At 44.0% G+C, this 26,141-nt stretch overlaps 1 protein-coding gene and 1 long non-coding RNA gene across 4 annotated transcripts in view; one reads left to right on the top strand and one right to left on the bottom strand.

Moving 5' to 3' along the window:
* The first annotated feature begins 3,388 nt into the window (after positions 1-3,388).
* LOC117659763 (phospholipase A2 inhibitor gamma subunit B-like) overlaps positions 3,389-26,141 on the top strand; it is a 27,962-nt gene continuing 5,209 nt past the window's right edge. The window contains exons 1-6 of one of the 3 annotated variants that reach the window (XR_015729499.1): positions 3,389-3,403; positions 6,828-6,978; positions 7,306-7,431; positions 8,739-8,891; positions 10,351-10,494; positions 11,709-12,091. Coding sequence is in view for 2 of the 3 variants with exons in the window: in XM_087876646.1 (XP_087732772.1) it covers positions 6,927-6,978; positions 7,306-7,431; positions 8,739-8,891; positions 10,351-10,494; positions 11,709-11,899 (666 nt within the window). In the remaining variant the exon portion in view is untranslated. Of the gene's footprint in view, positions 3,404-6,827; positions 6,979-7,305; positions 7,432-8,738; positions 8,892-10,350; positions 10,495-11,708; positions 12,092-26,141 lie in introns of those variants that run through there. The other 2 variants (XM_087876646.1, XM_087876647.1) reach the window with 2 other exon arrangements.
* LOC132709160 (uncharacterized) lies at positions 22,088-23,058 on the bottom strand. Its single transcript, XR_009620204.1, has 2 exons — positions 22,816-23,058; positions 22,088-22,511 (listed from the first exon to the last, which is right to left on the bottom strand). It is a non-coding gene; the product is annotated as an uncharacterized LOC132709160 (long non-coding RNA).

Genomic DNA, 26,141 nt, shown 5'->3' with positions numbered 1-26,141 from the left:
TTTCTGGAAATGCTGCCAAGAAAACCACAATAAACTGTCCAAGCCATTGCCAAAAAAAAAAAAAAGCTACCAAGCCATTGGAACCTATACGGAGACGTGAACCAACAACCAACATGTCCTACCATCCTATCCATTCCATTTCTCATTCTTTTTTTTTTTTATTGAAAAAGTTTTCAAATACAAGTTTTTCCCCCTTTCCCCCCCTCTTCCCTAACCCCCCCTCACCACCCATCCCCCCCTGTGACTTCTTCTTCACAACAATAAGCTAATTCATAATTAATTACATAATATTTTACCATGCCCTTACTCACTCCTCAAAATACTGACCCTTAGCATAATATTCTTATAACTCCGCTTTTCTCTGCTTTTCGCAATAATCTACCCTTTTTCTCCTCCCCCAAACTTATAAAATATTATTATTATTACAACAACATAACCTTTAATCTTTTATATATATTAATATAACATTTCAAAGCAGCCTTCTCCAAATTTAACATTTATTCAGTTCTATCCAATTCTTCCACTCCCCAAAATATATGACTTAAAAATCCTTTTTCTTAAACTAATCAATCACTAAACTAGCCTATTTCAACCCAGTTTCCTGCAAGATTACCATACACTACAATTCTAAATATATTCCACTGCCCACTCTGCTAAATTATACATATGTCTATATATACATTCCATTTTATAAAAAGAGAAAAGACAATAACTTTAAATTTATAATTCATTTAGTATCTTCTTTGATGTCTTTCCACTAGATTGTTAAATCCATCATCCATAATAGGGTAACATAGCATCCTGGTGCAACAGTTTATTCAAAATCTTCAGTCATCTTCTGCCCCCATCAATAATGAATATCCTCATGTATATATAAAAGTAAAAACAACCACCCGAGTGACATTATAATTATATTCCATATAGTTGCAATTGTGGTTTTCATCAGGATTATAAATTCCCATCATCTTAGTGGGTAACAGCCAGATCTTCTGCATGCCCCAGCATGACTCTCTTGCCTTGTAACTCAAAATAATTATAATATATTTATCGGTAAAAGAAATCCAAAATAGATAGTTCAAATCCAACAATGTAAGGCTCTTTCCACATCCCAAAATCACGGCATTGCAGAGATCTGCCACTTTCCTCAAGATAGTATTAAACGATAATTCGCCTCCAATATCTTTTCACATATTCATTTATTTTTTAAAATCCCTGGCTTCACTGTTGCTTGGTTTAGAAACTACTATTTCTACGAGATCTGTTTCTTTTCTTTTTCTTTTGCGGGACTTCCGGTTTGCTGCTTGTCCCCGCTGGACGCTCCTTCAGGATCGTCGAACCCACTGCCTGTAAGAGCCGCCTTTTTCAGCAGAATGGCGGCTCGAAAAAACTCCGTTTCCATTAGGAAACGGAGATAGAGCCGGCTGGGGTGGGTAGAGTCCTCTGCCTAATCCCAAAAGTTTTTTATTTACTTTTGGGAGGGAGCGGAAGAGACTCCCCGTATCCCCAGCCGATGCTCCGGGCTCTGGGAAATCTCTGCTACACGCAGAGCTAGGGGGCAAAAGCAAGCCTGTAAATCTGTCAAATAAATTAATTAAAGAAGATATGAGCTGGACCTCTGATCCTGAAGCGCAAGTATTTTTTTTTATTCTATTTTGCCTAAGAAGTGAAGTGAAGGGAAAAAAGTTTTTTTTAAATGGCGATTGCTGCTGGGGCTTGAAGAGAGGCTGAAAGGGAAACTCCTTCCGTTTTCAATTACAAAGTAGCGGAATGAATACTTTTGGCTGTAACTGAAGGCAAAACCTCACTCTCACTTCTGTTTTTTTTTTTTCCTTTTTTTTTCCTTGGGGATCTGATATTGATCTTGGTTGGAAAAAAGTTTTTTTTTTTCTCTTTTCCAGTAAATTTTGTCTGCGTGGAAAAATGGCACTGAGACTTATAAAGCTAGACAAACAGGCAGTGGGGGGGGGATTCCCCCATTAATAAATTACATCAACAAGTTTTAACTCTCCAGTCTCAGAAACCTGACTTTAATATAATAGAATTTCTTCTTGAGGAGATTGTAAGAAGGGATGAGATTGTGAATCAGCAACTTGAAAAATTTAAGTTGGAAATCAAAGAAATTGGTGAATTGGTGAAATCTAAGTTTGGTTTTTTGGATCGAAAGATTTTAAAAACAGCTAATGGCTTAGCAGACTTTGTGATTCAGTTGGATGCAAATACTAAATTATTAGAGTCTAAAATGAAAGAAACTGAGGAGAATTTGGATGACAAGATCCAAAAAATTAAAAAGGATTTGGCAAACACTCAGGATAATAGTTCAGAAGACAAACTTAAAATGGAGGCTGATCAAAAGACTGGTAATGAAGAAAATGTACAACAGAGGATTGAAAGAGAAGTTTTAATGATCCAACACAATTTTACAGAATATGCAATTAGACTGAGAGGCCTGCAGGAAAATGACAGAGATGATTTAAGGAAGATATCTTCTGAAATTCTGGCTGGGATTTTAAAGGTTCAACCTGATGAAGTGTTTTGCAGGATTGACAGAATTTATAGAATAAACTCCTGGTTGGCAAAACAAAGGCAATTGCCTAGAGATGTGGTGATTTATTTTACAGACAGAGAAATTAGAAATAATATTGTGCAGAATTCTTATAATTCTACTTTGCAATTTCGTGGAAGAAAGATTTGGATTTTTAAGGAACTCCCGCCCAAGATGTTAATGGAGAGGAAGAAATTTGGTTTTCTAGTGAATGAGTTAAAAAAAAGGAATATTTTATTTAGGTGGGACGTCCCAGTTGGTTTAATATTGAGACACCAAGGAGTAAGATACCAACTGAATACTGTCGAAAAAGCGGAAGAATTTTATCAAAAAATTTTAAAAATAAATTTAACATCTTTAGGCATAACACAGGACAAGCAAAAGGAGCTGGAAATAAAGGAAAAACATCAAATTACAGAGGCTGTGGTAGATAACCTGTCTTCGGACTCCTTGGATACCCCAGCTGGACTGTCTATAAATTTGAGAGCAGTGTCATCTGATTCTAATGTGATGAATTATCAAGTTACAGACAAGTGCGTAAATCAACCAGTTGATATACAAGTGATGGAAAAGACATATGAGATAATAAAACAAAACCAACAAGATCAATTTACAAAGCAGAATGACAACCGATCAGCTGATACACAACTTGTAGGAAGGAAATCTGGATGGAAATGCAACCCATTTCTCATTCTTGAGCAAAAAGATAATGCTCGAATCCAGGGGTCAGCAACCTGCGGCTCCGGAGCCCCATGCGGCGCTTTGGGCCCTCTGCTGTGGCTCCCTGTCAGGTGATCCCACCACTGGCTGGCCCCACCCCTCGCCCTCCCCTCCCAGTCACTCCTCACCTGGCCTGAGAAGGTAAGAGCGACAGTGGAGAAGTGGCCAGGGCAGAGACAGAGAGATACAGAGAGAGAGAGAGGTAGGAGGGAGGGAGGGAGGGAGGGAGGGAGAGGAGAGAGAGATATGTCAAAAGGATTTTGTGGTTCCCGGTGTTTTTTAACAACTGGTTCTCTGCCCTAATGATCGGCTGGGTAGACGTGGCTGTGGGGAGGGGGTTATGTGACTGGTAGAAGTGAATGACATTGAGTTGGGCAGGTTTTGTGGCTCCCGGTGTTTTCTTTTCTGTGGGAAACGGGTCCAAATGGCTCTCTGAGTATTTAAGGTTGCAGACCCCTGCTCTAATCCATGTGAGATTTGGCTGTCATTGATATCTGATAACCAGTGGAACCACTTGCCTCCAGAAGTTGTGAATTCTCCAACATTGGAAGTTTTTAAGAAGAGATTGGACAACCATTTGCCTGAAATGTTATAGGATTTCCTGCTTGAGCAGGGGGCTGGACTAGAAGACCTCCAAGGTCCCTGGGATTAAATTAAATTAAATTAAATTCTCCCAGTCAACCTCCTCTTCAACACATATTCTCCAGTAATCATAGCACACCTGGAGAACTTTTGCCTTGAAATTTCCAAACATTATTTTCCAGAAATTTTCAAAAATTCTTCCTTCTTTTCTTTTCCCGAGCAGCTGATCTCTAAAATACAGGTTTCAATTCTTAGGATTTTCAGCAATGTCCATGTTGACGGGGGAATTCTGGGAATTTTAGTCCATGGGCATCCTTGAAAAAAAATGTTGCAAAGGGTTTTTTTTTTTTTTTAATTTGATTTATATGCCGCCCTTCTCCAGAGACTCAGGGCGGCTTACAATGCGTTAAGCAATAGCCTTCATACTTTCGTATATTTTATACAAAGTCAGCTTATTGCCCCCACAAACTGGGTCCTCAATTTACCTACCTTAGAAAGGATGGAAGGCTGAGTCAACCTTGAGCCGGGTGAGATTCGAACTTACTTTAATTGCAGACAGCTGGTGTTAAATTACGGTGCCTTGTCTGCAGAATCGGTAGTAAAAAAAATTGAATCCCACCACTGCTTGCCTCATGTTGTCCGCATTACAAATTCCCATAATCCAGGAGAGAAACTGACGCCTCCTCTTTTCCAGAAGTATCTTTCTGCTGTTTGCAAAGCAGCTTAATCATGGGACTGGAGGCATAAGGGAGCTGGCGCCAAGCCTAGAGGGACCAGGTTCAATTATTTCCTCATTCAACTAGCTACTCTTTCCCACTGTCCTTTCCCTCCCACACGCAGCTCATCATTCCGGACTTTCTTATGGAATGGTCCAAAAAGTTGCAGAGCTTAATTTATGTGAATTCTTGCAAATGTTGTGCTGCAATCCGGTGCAACACGAATGGAATTCAACAGTATTGAATTCAGGGTGATTTACAATCCACGGTTTCTAGGAAGGAGTGGTTCTTTGAGCATATCATGGGTCATCTATCTGTGAACCTGGCAAACTGGCCCAGCTGGACAGAGTAGACGTGTTCAACCGAGGAACGTCAGCAGTGTTTCAGCCCATAGATAGATATGCTAGAGCAGGGGTCTCCAACCTTGGCAACTTGAAGACTTGGGTATTGCCTCCTAAAGACTATGTCAACTGTCCATCCTTGGTTCTGGGGGGGAGAAATTGTCCCCCTCAGAACGGGCTCGCAATTTGGGTGTCCTCCTAGACTCACAGCTGAGATTAGAGCAACATCTGGCAGCTGTAGCTAGGGGGACCTTTGCACAGGCTCGTCTGGTTGCGACCAATTGCGACCCTACTTGGATCAGGAGGCTCTCCTCACAGTCACTCATGCCCTTGTCACTTCACGGTTAGATTATTGCAACACGCTCTACATGGGGCTACCCTTGAAGAGTGTTCGGAGACTACAGTTGGTCCAGAATGCAGCTGCGCGAGCTGTTGTGGGTGCACCTAGGTACACCCACATTACACCAATTCTCCATGAGCTGCACTGGCTCCCTATTGGTCTCCGGTCACAATTCAAGGTGTTGGTTATTACCTTTAAAGCCCTACATGGCTCAGGGCCAGGCTATCTTCGAGACCGCCTTCTGCCGCATAGCTCCCAGCAACCAGTAAGATCCCACAGAGTTGGTCTCCTCCAGGTCCCGTCACCTAAACAATGCCAGCTGGCGGGCCCGTGGGGGAAGGGCCTTCTCTGTGGCTGCCCCAGCTCTCTGGAACCAGTTACCTCCTGAAGTCTGGACTGCCTCCACCCTATTGGCCTTCCGGAAAGCGGCTTTTCCGGCAGGCCTGGGGCCGTTTATCTCACTGTTGCAATCTTGCGAGATCCGGCCATGAATGACGTGCATGGGCTTTTAATGTTTTTAAAATGTTTTTATAATGTTTTTAAATAATTTTTCTATGTTCATTGTTCGCATTATTTTTGCTGTAAGCCGCCCAGAGTCCCTTGAGAGTTGGGCGGCATAGAAATGCGATAAATTAAATTAAATTAAATTAAATTAAATTAAATTAAATTAAATTAAATTAAATTAAATTAAATTGTGGACTTAAACTCCTAGAGTTTCAACTCTCAAAGTTGAAGTCCACAAGTTTTAAAGTTGCCAAGGTTGGAGACCCCTGTGGTAGAGAGAAGAATCTGGAGGACATTCTTGTTTCATCACACCTTCCTAGTGAATAAGTTGGAAGAGACCTTGGAGGTCTTCTAATCCAAACCCCCCATGTAGGCAGGAAACCCTATATCATTTCAGACAAATGGTTGTCAAATCTCTTCTTAAAAACCTCCAGTGTTGGAGCATTTACAACTTCTGGAGGCAAGTTTCCCACTGGTTAATTGTTCTCATTATCAGGAATTGTTTCCTTAGTTCTAAGTTGCTTCTCTCCTTGATTAGTTTTCACCCATTGTTTCTTGTCCTTTGGAGAATAGGTTGACACACACATCCTCTCTCTTCCTTGTGGAAGCCCCTTAGATATTGGAAGACTGCTATCATGTCACCCCTAGTCCTTCGGCATATAAATCGAACCAATAAATAAACTGTGTTGGCTTTTTTGGAAGCTGCAACACACGGCTGGCTCATATTTAAGTGATTGCCCACTCCCAGTTACTACTATTGAGCTAGGTGCTTCTACACTGCCCGATCACATTTTTGGTTCCTCCTGAAATATTACCAAAATAATCTCAACCCAATGGTGATTTTGAGCCTCATTTCTTACCCCGTTAATAGATAGGCATTACCACATGGGCCCCACATCATGAACTGGAAGAGCACAGATCAAGTTTTTCTTCACCATCAATATGACTAACTGCCTAACTCATCTTGATGGATTCTGTACAGGTTATCCCATGCCCCAACTTCTTGTGTAAGTTGATGTTGCTCTACTACTCTTTGTGGGATTTGATTGTCATCCCCAACTCCCCTTCCACCTCCTCAGCAGATTTCTTCAAACTCATCCTCCAAGGTCGGCATACGCCAGGAACTATAAATATCTCACACTGCCGTCACTAAACACAGTCGATTCACCACTGTCGTCATAATGTCTGCTAGAATTTTTGTCCTGTGCCTCCTCTCTTCAGTCATCTCTACAGGTAACGCCAGCGGTAAATATGGGAGGGAAGAGAAATCTGGAAGAATTTTGACTAAATTGTAGTTAAGGATTTGTCCAAAGTAAGGGAAGAATTTCAATTGTGGGTTCTCTCAGGGAATCGCTATATTTTGAATGATCACCGTAAGTTGAGGACTGCCTGATAATTATCTCATTACAGATCTTCAACATTGCTAGAACTACAGCATGACTGATTAGAAATCTCCTTCCTTCCTTCCTTCCTTCCTTCCTTCCTTCCTTCCTTCCTTCCTTCCCTCTCTTCCTCCCTCCCTCCCTTCATTCCTTCCTTTTTTTCTTCTTCTATTTGCAGCGGCATCTTTAAAATGCCAGTCCTGCTTTGCCTGTAAAGAAGAATGCAAAAACGAGGACATGAAGTCGGTGGACTGTGGACCGGATGAAGAATATTGTCTTTCACTTTCCTTTCGCAGCACTATGAGTGAGTGAAATGCACTTTCAGTCTTAATGATGTTTGCCATGTTCATACCTTTGGTCCCCAGAGGATCAAGGGGTGATTTATAGGTGTTGGTGGGAGTCACAACAGACATTTCCCCGTACCTGGGCTGTTTCCTACATCTAGTTGCCATCAATCAGGAACACAACGGCATCTGTTAAACTCTTCATACTGCACCTCATTCAGCTCAAAAGAATAGAAACGTTCCTTGGTGAAGTCAAAGCTGTTAGAATGCTCTCTAATCACTCTTCTCCATCTCATCCGAGCCTATCTGGAGTAAGAAGTTGGAGTAAATTTCTCCCAGGTGAAGTCAAAGGTGTTAGAATGCTCTCCAATAGCAATATCAATAGCACCTAGATTTATATACCACTCCACAGTGTTTAAACAGCCCTTTCTAAGCAGTTTACGGGGTCAGAGTATTGCCCCCAACAATCTGAGTCCTCATTTTATTGACCTCAGAAGTACGGAAGGCTAAGTCAACCTTGAGCCTGATGAGATTCGAACAGTGGTGAAATGTAAAATTTGTTATTACCAGTTCTGTGGGTGTGGCTTGGTGGTGGTGGGGGTAATATAACTGAGTGGGCATGGCCAACTTTTTTTTTTTTACTTTTAAAACCATTTTTTCTACAACCTCTTCGGCCAAAGAGGTTGTAGAAAAAATGCTTTTAAAAATAAAATAAAAAGCCTCTGATAATTGAGCGGCTCAGCTGGGCATGGGGGTGGGGAAGGATTTTTGCTACTGGTTGTCTGAACCACCCGCCGCCATCGCTACCGGATTGGGCGATCCGGTCCGAACCGAGAGCATTTCACCCCTAGATTCGAACTGCCGAAGTGCTGGCAGCCGGCAGTCAGTAGAAGTAGCCTGCAGTACGGCATTCTAACACTGTGCCACCGCAGTTCTTTATGCAGTGGTGGGTTGCTCCCGGTTTGGTCTGGTTCTTGCAAACCGGTAGTAAAAGCAGCGGGAGGCTCCGCCTACCCGCCCGGATGTCATCATGGACGATCTGCGCTTACACGTGTGCTCCCATTGCGAACCGGTAGTAAAGGTAAGTAGAACCCATCCCTGTCTTTATGGCACCTCTCCATGATTTCCATTTCATCGCAGGATAATCTAGAGGGAGCATCACGAGATCTATGCCCCCTTATCCTTAGCTGAAAACCTCTCCACTACTTAGAATTGATCATCAGAAGCATCTGAATTTAAATCTTTAAATTGGAAGGGTGGATGTTTTTATTTCTCTGTTACCTGCCACAATGAGGTTTTGTTTTGTTTTTCTGATTTAATTTTGCAGCCAGACCTCCACTATCCTTTACTTACAAGTCATGTGCAACAGATAAGCAATGCTCCAAAGCTTATTATAGCCTCACATCGGTAGCCGGCAAATTCCAGCAGCTGAGAGTAGAGTGTTGTGAGACCGATGACTGTAATACAGCACCTCTTCCTAGTAAGTAACCTGAGATTAAAATGCCCATTCTAACAACCAGCAGACCAGTGGTAGGTTTCAAATTTTTTTATTACCAGTTCTGTGGGTGTGGCTTGGTGGACATGGCTTGGTGGGTGTGGCAAGGGAAGAATACTGTAAAATCTCCATTCCCTCCCCACCCCAGGGGAAGGTTACTGAAAAATCCCCATTTCTTCCCAATCAGCTGGGACTCTGGAGGCAGAGAATAGACGGGGGCAGGGCCAGTCAAAGATGGCATTTGCCGTTTCTCCAAACTACTCAAAATTTCCACTACCGGTTCTCCAGAACTGGTCAGAATCTGCTGAAACCCATCTCTGCAGCAGACTCTCCCGTTTGAAAGAGCAGGTTGTCACTGCTTTCGGCACCCTGTATGTTTGTCGGCGGAGGGATCAAGTAGCATGAAAGTCCTTAGGAAGACGTTGTCGCTAAAAGGAGAACCATCTATTGAGAAACCCCCTCCAGCCTCAATGGAATGATGGGGTCCTTCTGACATAAATCAGACGGAGCAAGAGGGGAGGAGGTTAAAATGTTATTTTGCGTCATTTCTAAAGACCCCACTAAGTTCCTTTAAGTTCATTAAGAAATTGTGCATTCCAATTTCATGCCCTACTCCAGTATGAACACAATGGGAAAACAAACCTTTTCCTGACTGAGAATGACAAGAAATGTAGTCAAAATGATTAGAGGGGGCTTAGTTGAGATATAAATATTTCAGAAAGAATAGAGTAGAGTAGAGTAGAGTAGGGTAGGGTAGGGTAGGGTAGGGTAGGGTTGGGTAGGGTAGGGTAGGGTAGGATAGGATAGGATAGGATAGGATAGGATAGGATAGGATAGGATAGGATAGGATAGGATAGGATAAAATATGGGATGGGATGGGATGGGATGGGATGGGATGGGATGGGATGGGATGGGATGGGATGGGATGGGATGGGATGGGATGGGATGGAATAGAATAGAATAGAATAGAATAGAATAGAATAGAATAGAATAGAATAGAATAGAATAGAATAGAATAGAATAGAATAGAATAGAATAACAGAGTTGGAAGGAATCTTGGAGGTCTTCTAGTCCAACCCCCTGCTTTGGCAGGAAACCCTACACCACTTCATACAAAGGTTTATCCAACATCTTCTTTAAAACTTCCAGTGTTGGAGAATTCAGACTTTCTGGAAGCAAGTTGTTCCACTGATTGTTCTCACTGTCAGGAAATTTCTCCTTAGTTCTAGGTTGCTTCTCTCCTTGATTAGTTTCCATCCATTGCTTCTTGTCCTGCCCTCAGGTGCTTTGGAGGATAGCTTGACTCCCTCTTCTTTGTGGCAGCCCCTGAGATATTGGAAGACTGCTATCATATCAACCCTAGTCCTTCTTTTCATTAAACTAGACATACCCAGTATTGTGGTTGTTAAAAGTATTTGCTAACTCTGAAGCTTCCTCTTTGCAGTACCAGGGCGTGAGCTCATGAAACCCAACGGGTTCTACTGTCCAGGCTCTTATGAACAAAATGGTTCTTCTGAACAAAATGGATCCGTGCTGTGTCTCGGTGATGAGAACCAGTGTTTCACTTCGAAATTCACCACCTACGCACGTGAGCAACCTCATCCTTTATCACTTTGGGGAGGAACATTTTAGAAACAAATGAAATTCAGCCTACAGCAAATGAAAGAGAAACATAAACAGTACAAAGTAAAACCCATATTTCGGTCTTTGGCTACGTTCAGTTCAGTTCTTTTTTTTTTTTTCAAGGAAGAAAACAACAAGAAAAGCTTTTGATTCAAAACTTGAGATAGATCCCCCTTAGTCAATCAATGGGGGCCCAAATGCTGCTGGATTTAAAACAGATTTTTAGTAATTTGGGGGTGGTTGACAGAGTGGGGGTAGGACATGCCTCAGGGGAGAGACTGTCCAAGACAATGGGCTATCAAACATCTCATCCACTCCTTATTTGCCTCACAAGGAAGGCCTTGTCTAGATGACCGGACAGATACATACGTATCAGGGGTGGGATTCTACCGGTTCGGACTGCTTTGGGTGAACCGGTAGCTCCGACAATCAGCTGGGAGTGAACCGGTTCACTCGGACGATCAGGTTGGCCAGCCCACCCGCCTGCCCCTGTGCTTGACTTACCTTTATCTTCTCAGCTGATTGGCGCGGCAGAGTGGCAATCCGCTCCTCAGCTGTGTTACTCCCAAGTGGTAACACAGAAAGTTAGTATTTGTAAAACTGTGCATGGACGCAAAGCAGGCATGCGCGCCAGGGGTGGTTTCTACATTTTTTTACTACCGGTTCTGTGGGCATGACTTTTTTTGTGGGTGTGGCTTGGAGGTCATGTGACTAGGTGGGCGTGGTTAGCTGGTCAGAGTCATTTCTGGAAGGTCCTCACACTTACGACCAGACTCATTTGTTTGCTTTTAACACTGATCAGCTGTAAGACGGCCCTTTGAAGCCCCGCGGCAAGAGTTTAAACAGTTTTTTTCCCTCTAGTCATCAGCTGGGACTCAGGCAGCAATAGATTGGGGGTGGGACCAAATAAAAGGTAAGAATAACATGGGTGGGCGAGGGCAGGGGGGAGAACCGGTTCGGTGACGTCATATTGTCACCGCTACCGGCTTGGCTGAACCGGACCGAACCGGGAGGAACCCACCACTGATGCGCGCGCAATCACCAAACCAGTTGTTAAACCGGCAGCATCCCACCACTGCATACATTCGTTAATGTATCTCAGTGCCACGCCATTAAAAGTGAAAGGGAAAACTAAGAAAGGCTTCCTAAATGCTTCCTTCTCCCCCTTTTCTTCCCCAGTGTCAGCATTCCGTTCAACAGTCACTGCCCAGGGATGTACAATCAGGAATGCCTGTACCTACCCAGAAAGAGAAATGGAGTATGGGAATGGATTACTTCGTTTAAACATTGAAAGAGTAGAATGCCAGAATCCTGAGGGACTGGAAGGATGGAACGGCTTTTCAAGAACATTTGGGCGGGGATGGAATTAAGGGCTTTATCCAAAGAAGTAAGAATTTGGGATCAAAGATACTCAAGTTAGAGATTAAAGTTTGTGATTTGCGTTGGTGATGAGTGATGGGTTTTTAATTACTATGCTTTGATGTTCTAGCTCACTCTGAGGTTCTTTCTTAACTTTCAACTGTCATTAAGCTATCACCTAAATAAACTAAGAATGCAAATAATTGAGTCTTGTGGAGTTATTCAAGTGATGGAACAAGTGGCAGGAGTTATTTATTTTAATCGCTTTTTACCTCATCTTTATTATTTTTGTAAATATTATATATAATACTTCTTTCTCCTCCTATTTTCCTCACAACAACCACTATTAGATTAGATTACAATTCTTTATTGGCCAATGTGATTGGACACACAAGGAATTTGTCTTTGGTGCATATGGCCTCAGTGTACATAAAAAGGAAAGATACATTTGCCAAGAATCATAAGATACAACACATAATGGTAGTCACAGGGTACAAATAAGCAATCGAATCATACTAGGAAACAATCAATATAAATCGTAAGGATACAGCAACAAGTTACAGTCATGCAGTCATAAGTGGGAGGAGATGGGTGATAGGAACGATGAGAAGATTAATAGTAATAGTAGTGCAGACTTAGTGAATAGTTTGACAGTGTTGAGGGAATTATTTGTTTAGCAGAGTGATGGCGTTCGGGGAAAAACTGTTCTTGTGTCTAGTAGTTCTGGTGTGCAGTGCTCTATAACGTCTTTTTGAGGGTAGGAGTTGAAACTATTTATGTCCAGGATGCGAGGGGTCTGTAGATATTTTCACAACCCTCTTTTTGATTTGTGCAGTACACAGGTCCTCAATGGAAGGCAGGTTGGTAGCAATTGTTTTTTCTATGTGAGGTGGGGCTGAGAGAGAGGGACTGCCCCAAAGTCACCCAATTGGCTTTCTTGCTTAAGGCAGGAGCAGAACTCACAATCTCCTGGTTTCTAAGATGGAACTTGTCTCTCATAACATCCATTCTTAAGTATTCATATCAATAATCTCAAGGTACTTTCCTTTGAAAGGCCTCCCGCAGTTCAGGGGTGGGTTCTACTTACTTTTACTACTGGCTCGTATCGCGCCCACACAGGCTCTTCTGTGCATGCACAGAAGCTTCTACCTATGATGACATCCAGGTCAGCGGGCGAAGCCTCCCGCTGGTATTACTACAGGGGGCAACCCGCCACTGATTCAGAATAACAGAACAGCAGAATTGGAAGGGACTTTGGAGGTCTTCTAGTCCAATCCTCTGTTAAAGCAAGAGACCCTATACTATTCCAGACAAGTGACTGTCCAGTCTCTTCTTAAAAGCCCCCAATGATTGAGCACCCACAACTTCTGAAGGCAAGCTCTTCCACTGGTTAATTGTTCTCACTGTTAACCATTGTTAACCACTGTTAATCAGTTCCTCTTCTGCCCAGGGTAGGAATCAGAAGGACCTTGTGATCTCTTAAGAAAGTGCCAACTGTTTTTCCAACACTCCACTTTCCATTGGATAGGAAGGAAAATATTTGTTTTTTCTCCATGCCACAAATGGGGGACGGATAGAGAAGCAAGTGGTGAGGCATCTCCTTAGAAGCAAAAAAGCAGGCATCTAATTGATGTTTAGTGTTTTTTGTCACTGACTCTAAAGCATCAAAGGAGGAGAAGGAGAAGCCCTACAGATATTGGATCTTAAAAGAAAAACAAAGTTTTCCACTGTCCAGTTGTTCTCCAACTCTAGGGGCAAATGTTCATCTCCATCTACTAGCCGAGGGAGCCAGCGTTGTCTGAAGATGCTTCTATAGTCATGTGGCAGACATGACTATACACCGAGGCACACAGAATACTGTCCACCAAAGAGGTACCTATTTATCTACTTGCATTTGCATCTTTCTAATTGCTAAGTTGGCAAGGAGCTGAGGCATGAACAAGAGCTCACCCCATCATGCGGCACACGGGTTTCAAACTGCCAGCCTTTCTGTTAACAAGGCTAGCATCTTCATACCTCATTTTGTACTGATCCAAGAGCAATAACGAATCCCAAGTCAGCAGCTTGATCAGCTAAAAATGCAGAAGAGGAAATGTCACAGAGACACAACACTGTTGTAAATTATTGTTTTATTGCTGGTTTTTTTTATTGTAAACATCTTTGAGGTGTTCTAAAAGCAATATAAAATAATTGAACTAAATAAATATCGAAAGGAAGGCAGAAGTGAATAAAAAAATTGCCTGAACAGCAGTGGCAAAACCTTTTAATGCTGATTTTCTTAAAAAATAGAAACCTGGGAGGCGAGACTTAGGGACAATAGTAATTGAGTTTCCTTTGTCCCCATCTTCTTCCTCTATCCCTTCTCCTTTGAAATGTCCAATGGCCACATTCACACAACAGGCTTAATCAGGTCTGTTACAAACTTAAATCAGCATTCTCCTATGTGCAATTAGTATTTAAATATGGCTAGATCCTAGTCTAAACAGCATCTCTAGAATTCCCCAATAGTTTTCCACAGCTAGCCCTGACCCAACATCACCAAGAATAGACAGGAGATACCATCTAGTGCAGGGATCTGCAACCTTAAACACTCAAAGAGCCATTTGGATCCGTTTCCCACAGAAAAGAAAACACAGGGAGCCACAAAACCTGGGTGGGCGTGGCCAACTCATCGTCACTCCCACCCAATCACATGACACACACCCCCCAACTACGCTTATCCAGGTTTTGTTGCTCCCAGTGTTTTCTGTGGGAAATAGGTCTCTCTCTCCCTCCCTCCTGCCCTCCAATTCCTGTTTTTCTCTCTTTTTGTTTTCTCTCTCTTCTTTCTTTCTTTTTTCCTTCCTTCCTTCTTTCCTTCCTCTTTCTTTCTTTCTCTCCTCTCTCTCTCATCTGTTTTCCTCTCTTTTCCCTCTCTCTCTCCCACCAGCTCTCTCTCATTTCTCTCTCCCTCTCTCTCATTTGTTTCTCTCTTTTTCCTCTCTCTCAATCTCTCCCTCCATCATTTTCTCATTTCACTCTCTCTTTTTTCTCCTCTTTTCTCTAATTTCTCTCTCTCTCTCTCTTGCGCATGCGTGCATGAGTGGGAATACCCGTGTGATGCCGCCACCGGCATTGATTGAAAAGTGTCCTCCAGGCGGCTTTAAATCTCACACGGGGGACTTTCACCGCCTTGTGGATGCTTTTCAATCAATGCCACTGGTGGCACCACTCAGCTGAAGGAGTAAAGAAGTTTAGGGCAGCGGGAAACCTGATGAACCTCGGAAGCCCAGCCCAGGGATCAGGCTCGGAGAAAGCTGGATAGCCCTCGCTAAAGACGCTCACCTGTCAGCCAGTCAACCTGCCCATACCGCACGCCTTTGCTGCGCTGTGTGCTAGCGCCCCAGAACTGTTCGATCTGTTCTTCACCTGCATGTGATCACATATTGTCCAGGATCTGAAGGAGGGAGTATATCTCGGGTACCAATTGCATGGCTCTCTCTTTGATCTTCCTGTGAACAGATGAAAAAGCCTCCACACTGCCATTCAAAACAACCCTCTTTACTGCTGACTGCGCATGCCTGGCATACAAAGACAGTGATCTGAGCCGCGGTGGCACAGTGGTTAGAGTGCAGTACTGCAGGCTACTTCTGCTGACTGCCGGCTGCCTGCAATTTGGCAGTTGGAATGTCACCAGGCTCAAGGTTGACTCAGCCTTCTGTCCTTCCGAGGTGGATAAAATGAGGACCCAGATTGTTGGGGGCATTATGTTGACTCGGAAAACCGCTTAGAGAGGGCTGTAAAGCACTGTAAACAGGGGTGGGCTCCTGGGGGTTCAGCAGGGTTCGGGCGATCCTCTATCCAAGGATCGTTGGTGTTCAGCGAACCCCCAAATACCTTCCCTTGCTGGTCATGCACACCCCACCTCGCCCCTCTCACCATGCCCCTCCCTTCCCAGGAGTTCTCCATGCAGCCCGTTCATCATTCCAGGTAAGTGCAGGGGCCATGTGGAGGGTCTGCGAGGGTGAAAAATGGGCCTCCCGGAACTTCCAGAAGTCCAGGAACGGGCCTGTTCCAGCCTCCAGAGGGCCTCTGGACCTCAGGTGAAGGCACACACAAACCTGTGGTGAAGGCAGCCGACTAGCCCATGCCCACCATGGCCACACCCATCCAGCAACGTGGTAGCGAACCGGTTGCTAAAGGATCTGAAGGAAGTAAAGCGGTATATATGTCTAAGTGCTATTGCTATTGTTACCTACAGTTCATGCTGAACAAATTCTCAGATATTGCTAAGCTCTTTGGCCTGACTATCAACCTGGACAAGACTGAAGCACTTTAGCAGCCCATGTCAAATATCAACCCTGTGGAACCCAAAATCACTGTTGATGACACCCATGTCAACAGCTTCAAATACTTTGGAAACATCATGATGGGTTTTTGGACAGAGAAATTGATTCCAGGTTCAGCAAGTTCAGCCACGTGCTGGGCTCTCTGTGTACAAGAGTGTTCAATCAACACAACATCCATATCTCCACAAAGATGAAAGTCTAGGGATCTGTGGTTTATCTCTTTTCCCCTAAAGGGATAACAGTCCTGGACTGTGTACTTGATGGGACATCAAACAAATGGAAAAAAATCACAGTGCGTTCTCTGTTAGGTCTGTGACATTTCTTGTCAAGTTCATGCCTTCAACTTGAAAATCCTGGATCAGGTGAAGTCAAAGGGCCGTCCTACAGCTGATCAGTGTTAAAAGCAAACAAATGAGTCGGGTCGTAAGTGCGAGGACCTTCCAGAAATGGCTCTGACCAGCTAGCCACGCTCACCTAGTCACATGACCTCCAAGCCACACCCACAAAATAAGCCACGCCCACAGAACCGGTAGTAAAAAAAATTAGAACCCACCCCTGAGTAGCACCTAGGCTTATATACTGCTTCATAGTGCTTTTCAATGCCTATATTTATGAAAGAGCTCTACCCTGGGGATTTGTCTCCCAGTTTGAGACGAAATCAATCAAAGTAGGCGGGCAAGGGGGAGTTATTCAAAAAAAGCTGTCTTGCGTGATAAAGATAACAGTAACAGAGTCGGAAGGGACCTTGGAGGTCATCTAGTCCAACCCCCTGATGTTCATCCATATTTTGACCTCTATCAATCAAATTGGCTGTGAGGCTGTGATAGACATTAAAAGGGTTAGTGGTTATCATGAAACTTTGCTAACTGGAATATTTGCTTCCTCCAGTGGAAAATCATGATGAACTTCAACCAAATGGGTTACAGTGCCCAGGGCTGCTTTGCACTAGATGAGGATTCTTGTGAAGCCAATCAAACTGTAATCTGCGTTGGCAATGAGGACCAGTGTTTTACCATAAGTAGCACCATAATAGCTTGTGAGCAGACATTTCCTTCCTTCCTTCCTTCCTCCCTCCCTCCCCCCTTCTCTTCCTCCATCCCCCCTCCCACCTTTTTTTTTAAATAAAGGAAGATTATCTTTCTGGAGAAACATTATCAAGCAGTTAATAAGAGCCCTGGTAGCGCAGCAGACTAAAGCACTGTTATTAACATCAGCTGCCTGCAATTACTGCAAGTTCAAATCTCACCAGGCTCAAGGTTCTGATAATGAGAACAATTAACCAGTGGGAAACTTGCCTCCAGAAGTTGTAAATGCTCCAACACTGGAGGTTTTTAAGAAGAGATTTGACAACCATTTGTCTGAAATGGTTTCCTGCCTACATGGGGGGTTTGGATTAGAAGACGTCCAAGGTCTCTTCCAACTTATTCACCAGGAAGGTGTGATGAAACAAGAATGTCCTCCAGATTCTTCTCTCTACCACAGGGGTCTCCAACCTTGGCAACTTTAAAACTTGTGGACTTCAACTTTGAGAGTTGAAACTCTAGGAGTTTAAGTCCACAATTTAATTTAATTTAATTTAATTTAATTTAATTTAATTTATCGCATTTCTATGCCGCCCAACTCTCAAGGGACTCTGGGCGGCTTACAGCAAAAATAATGCGAACAATGAACGTAGAAAAATTATTTAAAAACATTATAAAAACATTTTAAAAACATTAAAAGCCCATGCACGTCATTCATGGCCGGATCTCGCAAGATTGCAACAGTGAGATAAACGGCCCCAGGCCTGCCGGAAAAGCCGCTTTCCGGAAGGCCAATAGGGTGGAGGCAGTCCAGACTTCAGGAGGTAACTGGTTCCAGAGAGCTGGAGCAGCCACAGAGAAGCCCTTTCCCCCGCGGGCCCGCCAGCCGGCATTGTTTAGGTGACGGGACCTGGAGGAGACCAACTCTGTGGGATCTTACTGGTCGCAGGGAGCTATGCGGCAGAAGGCGGTCTCGAAGATAGCCTGGCCCTGAGCCATGTAGGGCTTTAAAGGTAATAACCAACACCTTGAATTGTGACCGGAGACCAATAGGGAGCCAGTGCAGCTCATGGAGAATTGGTGTAATGTGGGTGTACCTAGGTGCACCCACAACAGCTCGCGCAGCTGCATTCTGGACCAACTGTAGTCTCCGAACACTCTTCAAGGGTAGCCCCATGTAGAGCGTGTTGCAATAATCTAACCGAGAAGTGACAAGGGCATGAGTGACTGTGAGGAGAGCCTCCTGATCCAAGTAGGGTCGCAATTGGTCGCAACCAGACGAGCCTGTGCAAAGGTCCCCCTAGCTACAGCTGCCAGATGTTGCTCTAATCTCAGCTGTGAGTCTAGGAGGACACCCAAATTGCGAGCCCGTTCTGAGGGGGACAATTTCTCCCCCCCAGAACCAAGGATGGACAGTTGACATAGTCTTTAGGAGGCAATACCCAAGTCTTCAAGTTGCCAAGGTTGGAGACCCCTGCTCTAGCATATCTATCTATGGGCTGAAACACTGCTGACGTTCCTCGGTTGAACACGTCTACTCTGTCCAGCTGGGCCAGTTTGCCAGGTTCACAGATAGACGACCCATGATACGCTCAAAGAACCACTCCTTCCTAGAAACCGTGGATTGTAAATCACCCTGAATTCAATACTGTTGAATTCCATTCGTGTTGCACCGGATTGCAGCACAACATTTGCAAGAATTCACATAAATTAAGCTCTGCAACTTTTTGGACCATTCCATAAGAAAGTCCGGAATGATGAGCTGCGTGTGGGAGGGAAAGGACAGTGGGAAAGAGTAGCTAGTTGAATGAGGAAATAATTGAACCTGGTCCCTCTAGGCTTGGCGCCAGCTCCCTTATGCCTCCAGTCCCATGATTAAGCTGCTTTGCAAACAGCAGAAAGATACTTCTGGAAAAGAGGAGGCGTCAGTTTCTCTCCTGGATTATGGGAATTTGTAATGCGGACAACATGAGGCAAGCAGTGGTGGGATTCAATTTTTTTTACTACCGATTCTGCAGACAAGGCACCGTAATTTAACACCAGCTGTCTGCAATTAAAGTAAGTTCGAATCTCACCCGGCTCAAGGTTGACTCAGCCTTCCATCCTTTCTAAGGTAGGTAAATTGAGGACCCAGTTTGTGGGGGCAATAAGCTGACTTTGTATAAAATATACGAAAGTATGAAGGCTATTGCTTAACGCATTGTAAGCCGCCCTGAGTCTCCGGAGAAGGGCGGCATATAAATCAAATAAAAAAAAGAAAAATACCCCTTTGCAACATTTTTTTTCAAGGATGCCCATGGACTATAATTCCCAGAATTCCCCCGTCAACATGGACATTGCTGAAAATCCTAAGAATTGAAACCTGTATTTTAGAGATCAGCTGCTCGGGAAAAGAAAAGAAGGAAGAATTTTTGAAAATTTCTGGAAAATAATGTTTGGAAATTTCAAGGCAAAAGTTCTCCAGGTGTGCTATGATTACTGGAGAATATGTGTTGAAGAGGAGGTTGACTGGGAGAATAGAAGAATAGAGTTGGAAGGGACCTTGGAGGTCTTCTAGTCCAGCCCCCTGCTCAAGCAGGAAATCCTATAACATTTCAGGCAAATGGTTGTCCAATCTCTTCTTAAAAACTTCCAATGTTGGAGAATTCACAACTTCTGGAGGCAAGTGGTTCCACTGGTTATCAGATATCAATGACAGCCAAATCTCACATGGATTAGAGCAGGGGTCTGCAACCTTAAATACTCAGAGAGCCATTTGGACCCGTTTCCCACAGAAAAGAAAACACCGGGAGCCACAAAACCTGCCCAACTCAATGTCATTCACTTCTACCAGTCACATAACCCCCTCCCCACAGCCACGTCTACCCAGCCGATCATTAGGGCAGAGAACCAGTTGTTAAAAAACACTGGGAACCACAAAATCCTTTTGACATATCTCTCTCTCCTCTCCCTCCCTCCCTCCCTCCCTCCCTCCCTCCCTCCTACCTCTCTCTCTCTCTGTATCTCTCTGTCTCTGCCCTGGCCACTTCTCCACTGTCGCTCTTACCTTCTCAGGCCAGGTGAGGAGTGACTGGGAGGGGAGGGCGAGGGGTGGGGCCAGCCAGTGGTGGGATCACCTGACAGGGAGCCACAGCAGAGGGCCCAAAGAGCCGCATGGGGCTCCGGAGCCGCAGGTTGCTGACCCCTGGATTCGAGCATTATCTTTTTGCTCAAGAATGAGAAATGGAATGGATAGGATGGTAGGACATGTTGGTTGTTGGTTCACGTCTCCGTATAGGTTCCAATGGCTTGGTAGCTTTATTTTTATTTTTTTTGGCAATGGCTTGGATAGGTTATTGTGGTTTTCTTGGCAGCATTTCCAGAAATAGTTTGCCATCGCCTCCTCAGGGCTGAGAGAAAGGAACTGGCATGGTGTTTAAAGTGAGACTAGAACTCGCGGTCTCCTGGGTAGCAGAGTCAAATTGGACGTTTCCTGAGTTTTTGACACGCTGAGCCCAAAGTGCTTGCAGTCAGTGGCCTAAGCTTTCCTTAACTACAGTATTCTTAGATAGGTTTTGGAATATTTACAAATATTGCAACAACGCAATAGAGCCTTGGTAGCACAGCAGACTAAAGTGCTGTTAACTAGCACCAGCTGCCTGCAATTACTGCAAGTTCAAATCTCACCAGGCTCAAGGTTGACTCAGCCTTCCATCCTTTTGAGGTAGGTAAAATGAGGACCCGGATTATGGGGGCAATAAACTGACTTTGTATAAAAAAGAACACCGCTTGGGGGCAGGTATATACAAAAGTATGAAGGCTATTGCTTAATGCATTGTAAGCCACCCTGAGTCTCCGGAGAAGGGCGGCATATAAATCGAACCAATAAATAAATAATGCTTCGTATTAATTGGAATGAGGAGGGTTTGGGCTGGATCTGAAGTCAGATCTCACTGGCAGCAGGTTGCAGGAGGCCATCGCAGCCGAAAACATCACAGCTGTTATTTACAACGGTGAGGTTTGTTTTTATGCCATGATATTTAGCATGATATTGGTTGATTACACTGTCACATTCAAAACTTTCTTGTCTTGCTTAAGAAAAATCTCCTCCTGAGCTAGGGTTTCACTGGCAGAGCCCTTGGGCTACCACAGGTGCCCCCGACATGAGTGACGTCGAGCTGGCCAGCCATGCCCATCCTGGCCACACCCACCTGCCCCCCCAAGGTCAAACACCACCTTGATGTAGCCACTCAATGAAATCGAGTTTGACACCCCTGCCATAGAGCAGCTAGTGAGGCAGAGTACACAGAGAGCCCAGCACGTGGCTGAACTTGGTGATCCTGGAATCAATTTCTCTGTCCAAAAACCCATCATGATGTTTCCAAAGTATTTGAAGCTGTTGACATGGGTGTCATCAACAGTGATTTTGGGTTCTACAGTATAAAAACATGTCTGATTTTATAACCTTTCCTGTCATGGGTGTTCAGCAGATGACTGTGGTTGTTAACAGGAATCACACGGTCACTCAGCGAATCCAGTTTTCGCTATCGATTGCCTGTGGTGACTGGCCAGGAAAGTCTCAGGTCATGATGACATGAGTCAGGATGCTGCAACCATTGTAAATACATGCCAGTTGCCAAACATCCAAGTTTTCATGGCATGATTATGGGAATACTGTGAAAGGTTATAAGATGAATGAATTAGTAATCTATAAACTTTCAGGCAAAAGGACATTGTAGAACTCAGTGAGAAAGATTCCAGGTGAAAATGCATACAACAATCATTTCTTAAATGATCAGAAAGAGCTATTTTATTCAGAACGCCTTTGTTTATATAAATTCTAAATAAAAATATACTGAATGCAGATTCCTTTGTCATAGCTATTTATTTTTATGATGATTCTGTGGACTTTGAAGGTTGAAAACACCAATTTTATTGAGCTGTGATCTCAAAGCATGATAGTTCAACATTTTTGCCCAAATTTCCAGCTTTTCACAACTGACTCATGTAAGAATCACAAGCATTTTTGATTCCAATCTCTACTTACCTCACTATTAAATCTCCAACTTTCCCATTTTTTTAAAAAAACAAATTTTCCAATAATTGCAGAAAAGGTTCAGCTCTTCCCAACTGTCACTGATGATCAGGCTCAGAAGAAGATGCATTTTTGCATTCCAGGATGGTGATATTGAACTGCATCAGCCCACCGGCTATCTGAGAAAATCCTAGAGGGAAGGAACATGAATTCTATGTCGTACATCTTTGGTAAGTGGACTTTTCAGTGAAATTTCCAACTGGGGATAAGAAAAAAGCAGAAAAAGTGCTTTTGAGACTCCATAAATATTATAAAGCAATACAGATTCTTTCTTTCTTTGGCCCTGATGTTCTTGTGGCCTTTATGAAACCATAAAGATCTTTGAAAAACCCGATACAAATCTGGTTGCCATATTTTTTTATTTTTTTTATTTGATTTATATGCCGCCCTTCTCCGAAGACTCAGGGCGTCTTACAATGCGTTAAGCAATAGCCTTCATACTTTTGTATATTTATACAAAGTCAGCTTATTGCCCCCACAAACTGGGTCCTCAATTTACCTACCTTAGAAAGGATGGAAGGCTGAGTCAACCTTGAGCCGGGTGAGATTCGAACTTACTTTAATTGCAGACAGCTGGTGTTAAATTATGGTGCCTTGTCTGCAGAATCGGTAGTAAAAAAATTGAATCCCACCACTGCTTGCCTCATGTTGTCCGCATTACAAATTCCCATAATCCAGGAGAGAAACTGACGCCTCCTCTTTTCCAGAAGTATCTTTCTGCTGTTTGCAAAGCAGCTTAATCATGGGACTGGAGGCATAAGGGAGCTGGCGCCAAGCCTAGAGGGACCAGGTTCAATTATTTCCTCGTTCAACTAGCTACTCTTTCCCACTGTCCTTTCCCTCCCACACGCAGCTCATCATTCCAGACTTTCTTATGGAATGATCCAAAAAGTTGCAGAGCTTAATTTATGTGAATTCTTGCAAATGTTGTGCTGCAATCCGGTGCAACACGAATGGAATTCAACATATTGAATTCAGGGTGATTTACAATCCACGGTTTCTAGGAAGGAGTGGTTCTTTGAGCGTATCATGGGTCTCCTATCTGTGAACCTGGCAAACTGGACAGAGTAGACATGTTCAACCGAGGAACGTCAGCAGTGTTTCAGCCCATAGATAGATATGCTAGAGCAGGGGTCTCCAACCTTGGCAACTTGAAGACTTGGGTATTGCCTCCTAAAGACTATGTCAACTGTCCATCCTTGGTTCTGGGGGGGAGAAATTGTCCCCCTCAGAACGGGCTCGCAATTTGGGTGTCCTCCTAGACTCACAGCTGAGATTAGAGCAACATCTGGCAGCTGTAGCTAGGGGGACCTTTGCACAGGCTCGTCTGGTTGCGACCAATTGCGACCCTACTTGGATCAGGAGGCTCTCCTCACAGTCACTCATGCCCTTGTCACTTCACGGTTAGATTATTGCAACGCGCTCTACATGGGGCTACCCTTGAAGAGTGTTCGGAGACTACAGTGTTGGTCCAGAATGCAGCTGCGCGAGCTGTTGTGGGTGCACCTAGGTACACCCGCATTACACCAATTCTCCGCGAGCTGCACTGGCTCCCTATTGGTCTCCGGTCACAATTCAAGATGTTGGTTATTACCTTTAAAGCCCTACATGGCTCAGGGCCAGGCTATCTTCGAGACCGCCTTCTACCGCATAGCTCCCAGCGACCGGTAAGATCGCACAGAGTTGGTCTCCTCCAGGTCCCGTCACCTAAACAATGCCGGCTGGCGGGCCCACGGGGGAAGGGCCTTCTCTGTGGCTGCCCCAGTTCTCTGGAACCAGTTACCTCCTGAAGTCTGGACCGCCTCCACCGTATTGGCCTTCCGGAAAGCGGTGAAGACCTGGCTTTTCCAGCAGGCCTGGGGCCGTTTATCTCACTGTTGCAATTTTGCGAGATCCGGCCATGAATGACATGCATGGGCTTTTAATGTTTTTAAAATGTTTTTATAAAGTTTTTTAATAATTTTTCTATGTTCATTGTTCGCATTATTTTTGCTGTAAGCCTCCCAGAGTCCCTTGAGAGATGGGCTGCATAGAAACACAATAAATTAAATTAAATTAAATTAAATTAAATTAAATTAAATTAAATTAAATTAAATTAAATTAAATTAAATTAAATTAAATTAAATTAAATTAAATTAAATTAAATTGTAGACTTAAACTCCTAGAGTTGCTCAGCCAGTTTTGCTGGCTGAGGAACTTTCAAAGTTGAAGTCCACAAGTTTTAAAGTTGCCAAGGTTGGAGACCCCTGTGGTAGAGAGAAGAATCTGGAGGACATTCTTGTTTCATCACACCTTCCTGGTGAATAAGTTGGAAGAGACCTTGGACGTCTTCTAATCCAAACCCCCCATGTAGGCAGGAAACCCTATATCATTTCAGACAAATGGTTGTCAAATCTCTTCTTAAAAACCTCCAGTGTTGGAGCATTTACAACTTCTGGAGGCAAGTTTCCCACTGGTTAATTGTTCTCATTATCAGGAATTGTTTCCTTAGTTCTAAGTTGCTTCTCTCCTTGATTAGTTTTCACCCATTGTTTCTTGTCCTTTGGAGAATAGGTTGACACACACATCCTCTCTCTTCCTTGTGGAAGCCCCTTAGATATTGGAAGACTGCTATCATGTCACCTCTAGTCCTTCTTTTCATTAAACTAGACATACCCAGTTCCTGCAACTGTTCTTCATATGTTTTAGGCTCCAGTCCCCTCATCATCTTTGTTGCTCTTCTCTGCACTCTTTCTAGAGTCTCAATCTTTTTTTTACATTGTGGTGACCAAAACTGGATGCAATATTCCAAGTGTGACCTTACCAGGGCGTTATAAAGTGGTATTAACACTTCACGTGATCTTAATTCTATCCCTCTGTTAATGCAACGTAGAACTATTGAGCCTTGGTGGCGCAGCGGACTAAAGTGCTATTAAGTAGCACTTAGCTGCCAGCTGCCTGCAATTACTGCAAGTTCAAATCTCAGCGGGCTCAAGGTTGACTCAGCCTTCCATCCTTCTGAGGTAGGTAAAATGAGGACCAGGATTGGGGGGGGGGCAATAAGCTGACTTTGTATAAAAAAGAACATCGCTTAGGGGGGGCCAAAAGCCCTACTAAGCAGGTATATACAAAAGTATGAAGACTATTGCTTAACGCATTGTAAGCCGCCCTGAGTCTCCGGAGAAGGGCGGCATATAAATCGAACCAATAAATAAATAAATAAACTGTGTTGGCTTTTTTGGAAGCTGCAACACACGGCTGGCTCATATTTAAGTGATTGCCCACTCCCAGTTACTACTATTGAGCTAAGTGCTTCTACACTGCCCGATCACATTTATGGTTCCTCCTGAAATGTTACCAAAATAATCTCAACCCAATGGTGATTTTGAGCCTCATTTCTTACCCCGTTAATAGATAGGCATTACCACATGGACCCCACATCATGAACTGGAAGAGCACAGATCAAGTTTTTCTTCACCATCTATATCAGTGGTCCCCAACCTTTTTATCGCCACGGCCCGCTGAGCGCGCGCAGGGGTGGGGGCACGGCCCAGGAGCTTTTGCGCACGGCCCATTGCGCACGGCCCAGGAGCCTTTGCGCTGCAGCGTTCATGTCCCCCGGCCGCTGCGCGGCCCGGTGCCAGGTACTCCACGGCCCGGCACCGGTCCGCGGACCGGGGGTTGGGGACCACTGATCTATATGACTAACTGCCTAACTCATCTTGATGCATTCTGTACAAGTTTTCCCATGCTCCAACTTCTTGTGTAAGTTGATGTTGCTCTACTACTCTGTGTGGGATTTGATTGTCATCCCCAACTCCCCTTCCACCTCCTCAGCAGATTTCTTCAA

This window comes from Pantherophis guttatus, chromosome 10 (assembly GCF_059756535.1).
Source record: "Pantherophis guttatus breed Tessera chromosome 10, ASM5975653v1, whole genome shotgun sequence".
NCBI classification, from domain to species: Eukaryota; Metazoa; Chordata; class Lepidosauria; order Squamata; family Colubridae; genus Pantherophis; species Pantherophis guttatus.
The sequence above is the reverse complement of the archived record's forward strand: the minus strand, read 5'-3'. Positions and strand labels throughout refer to the sequence as shown.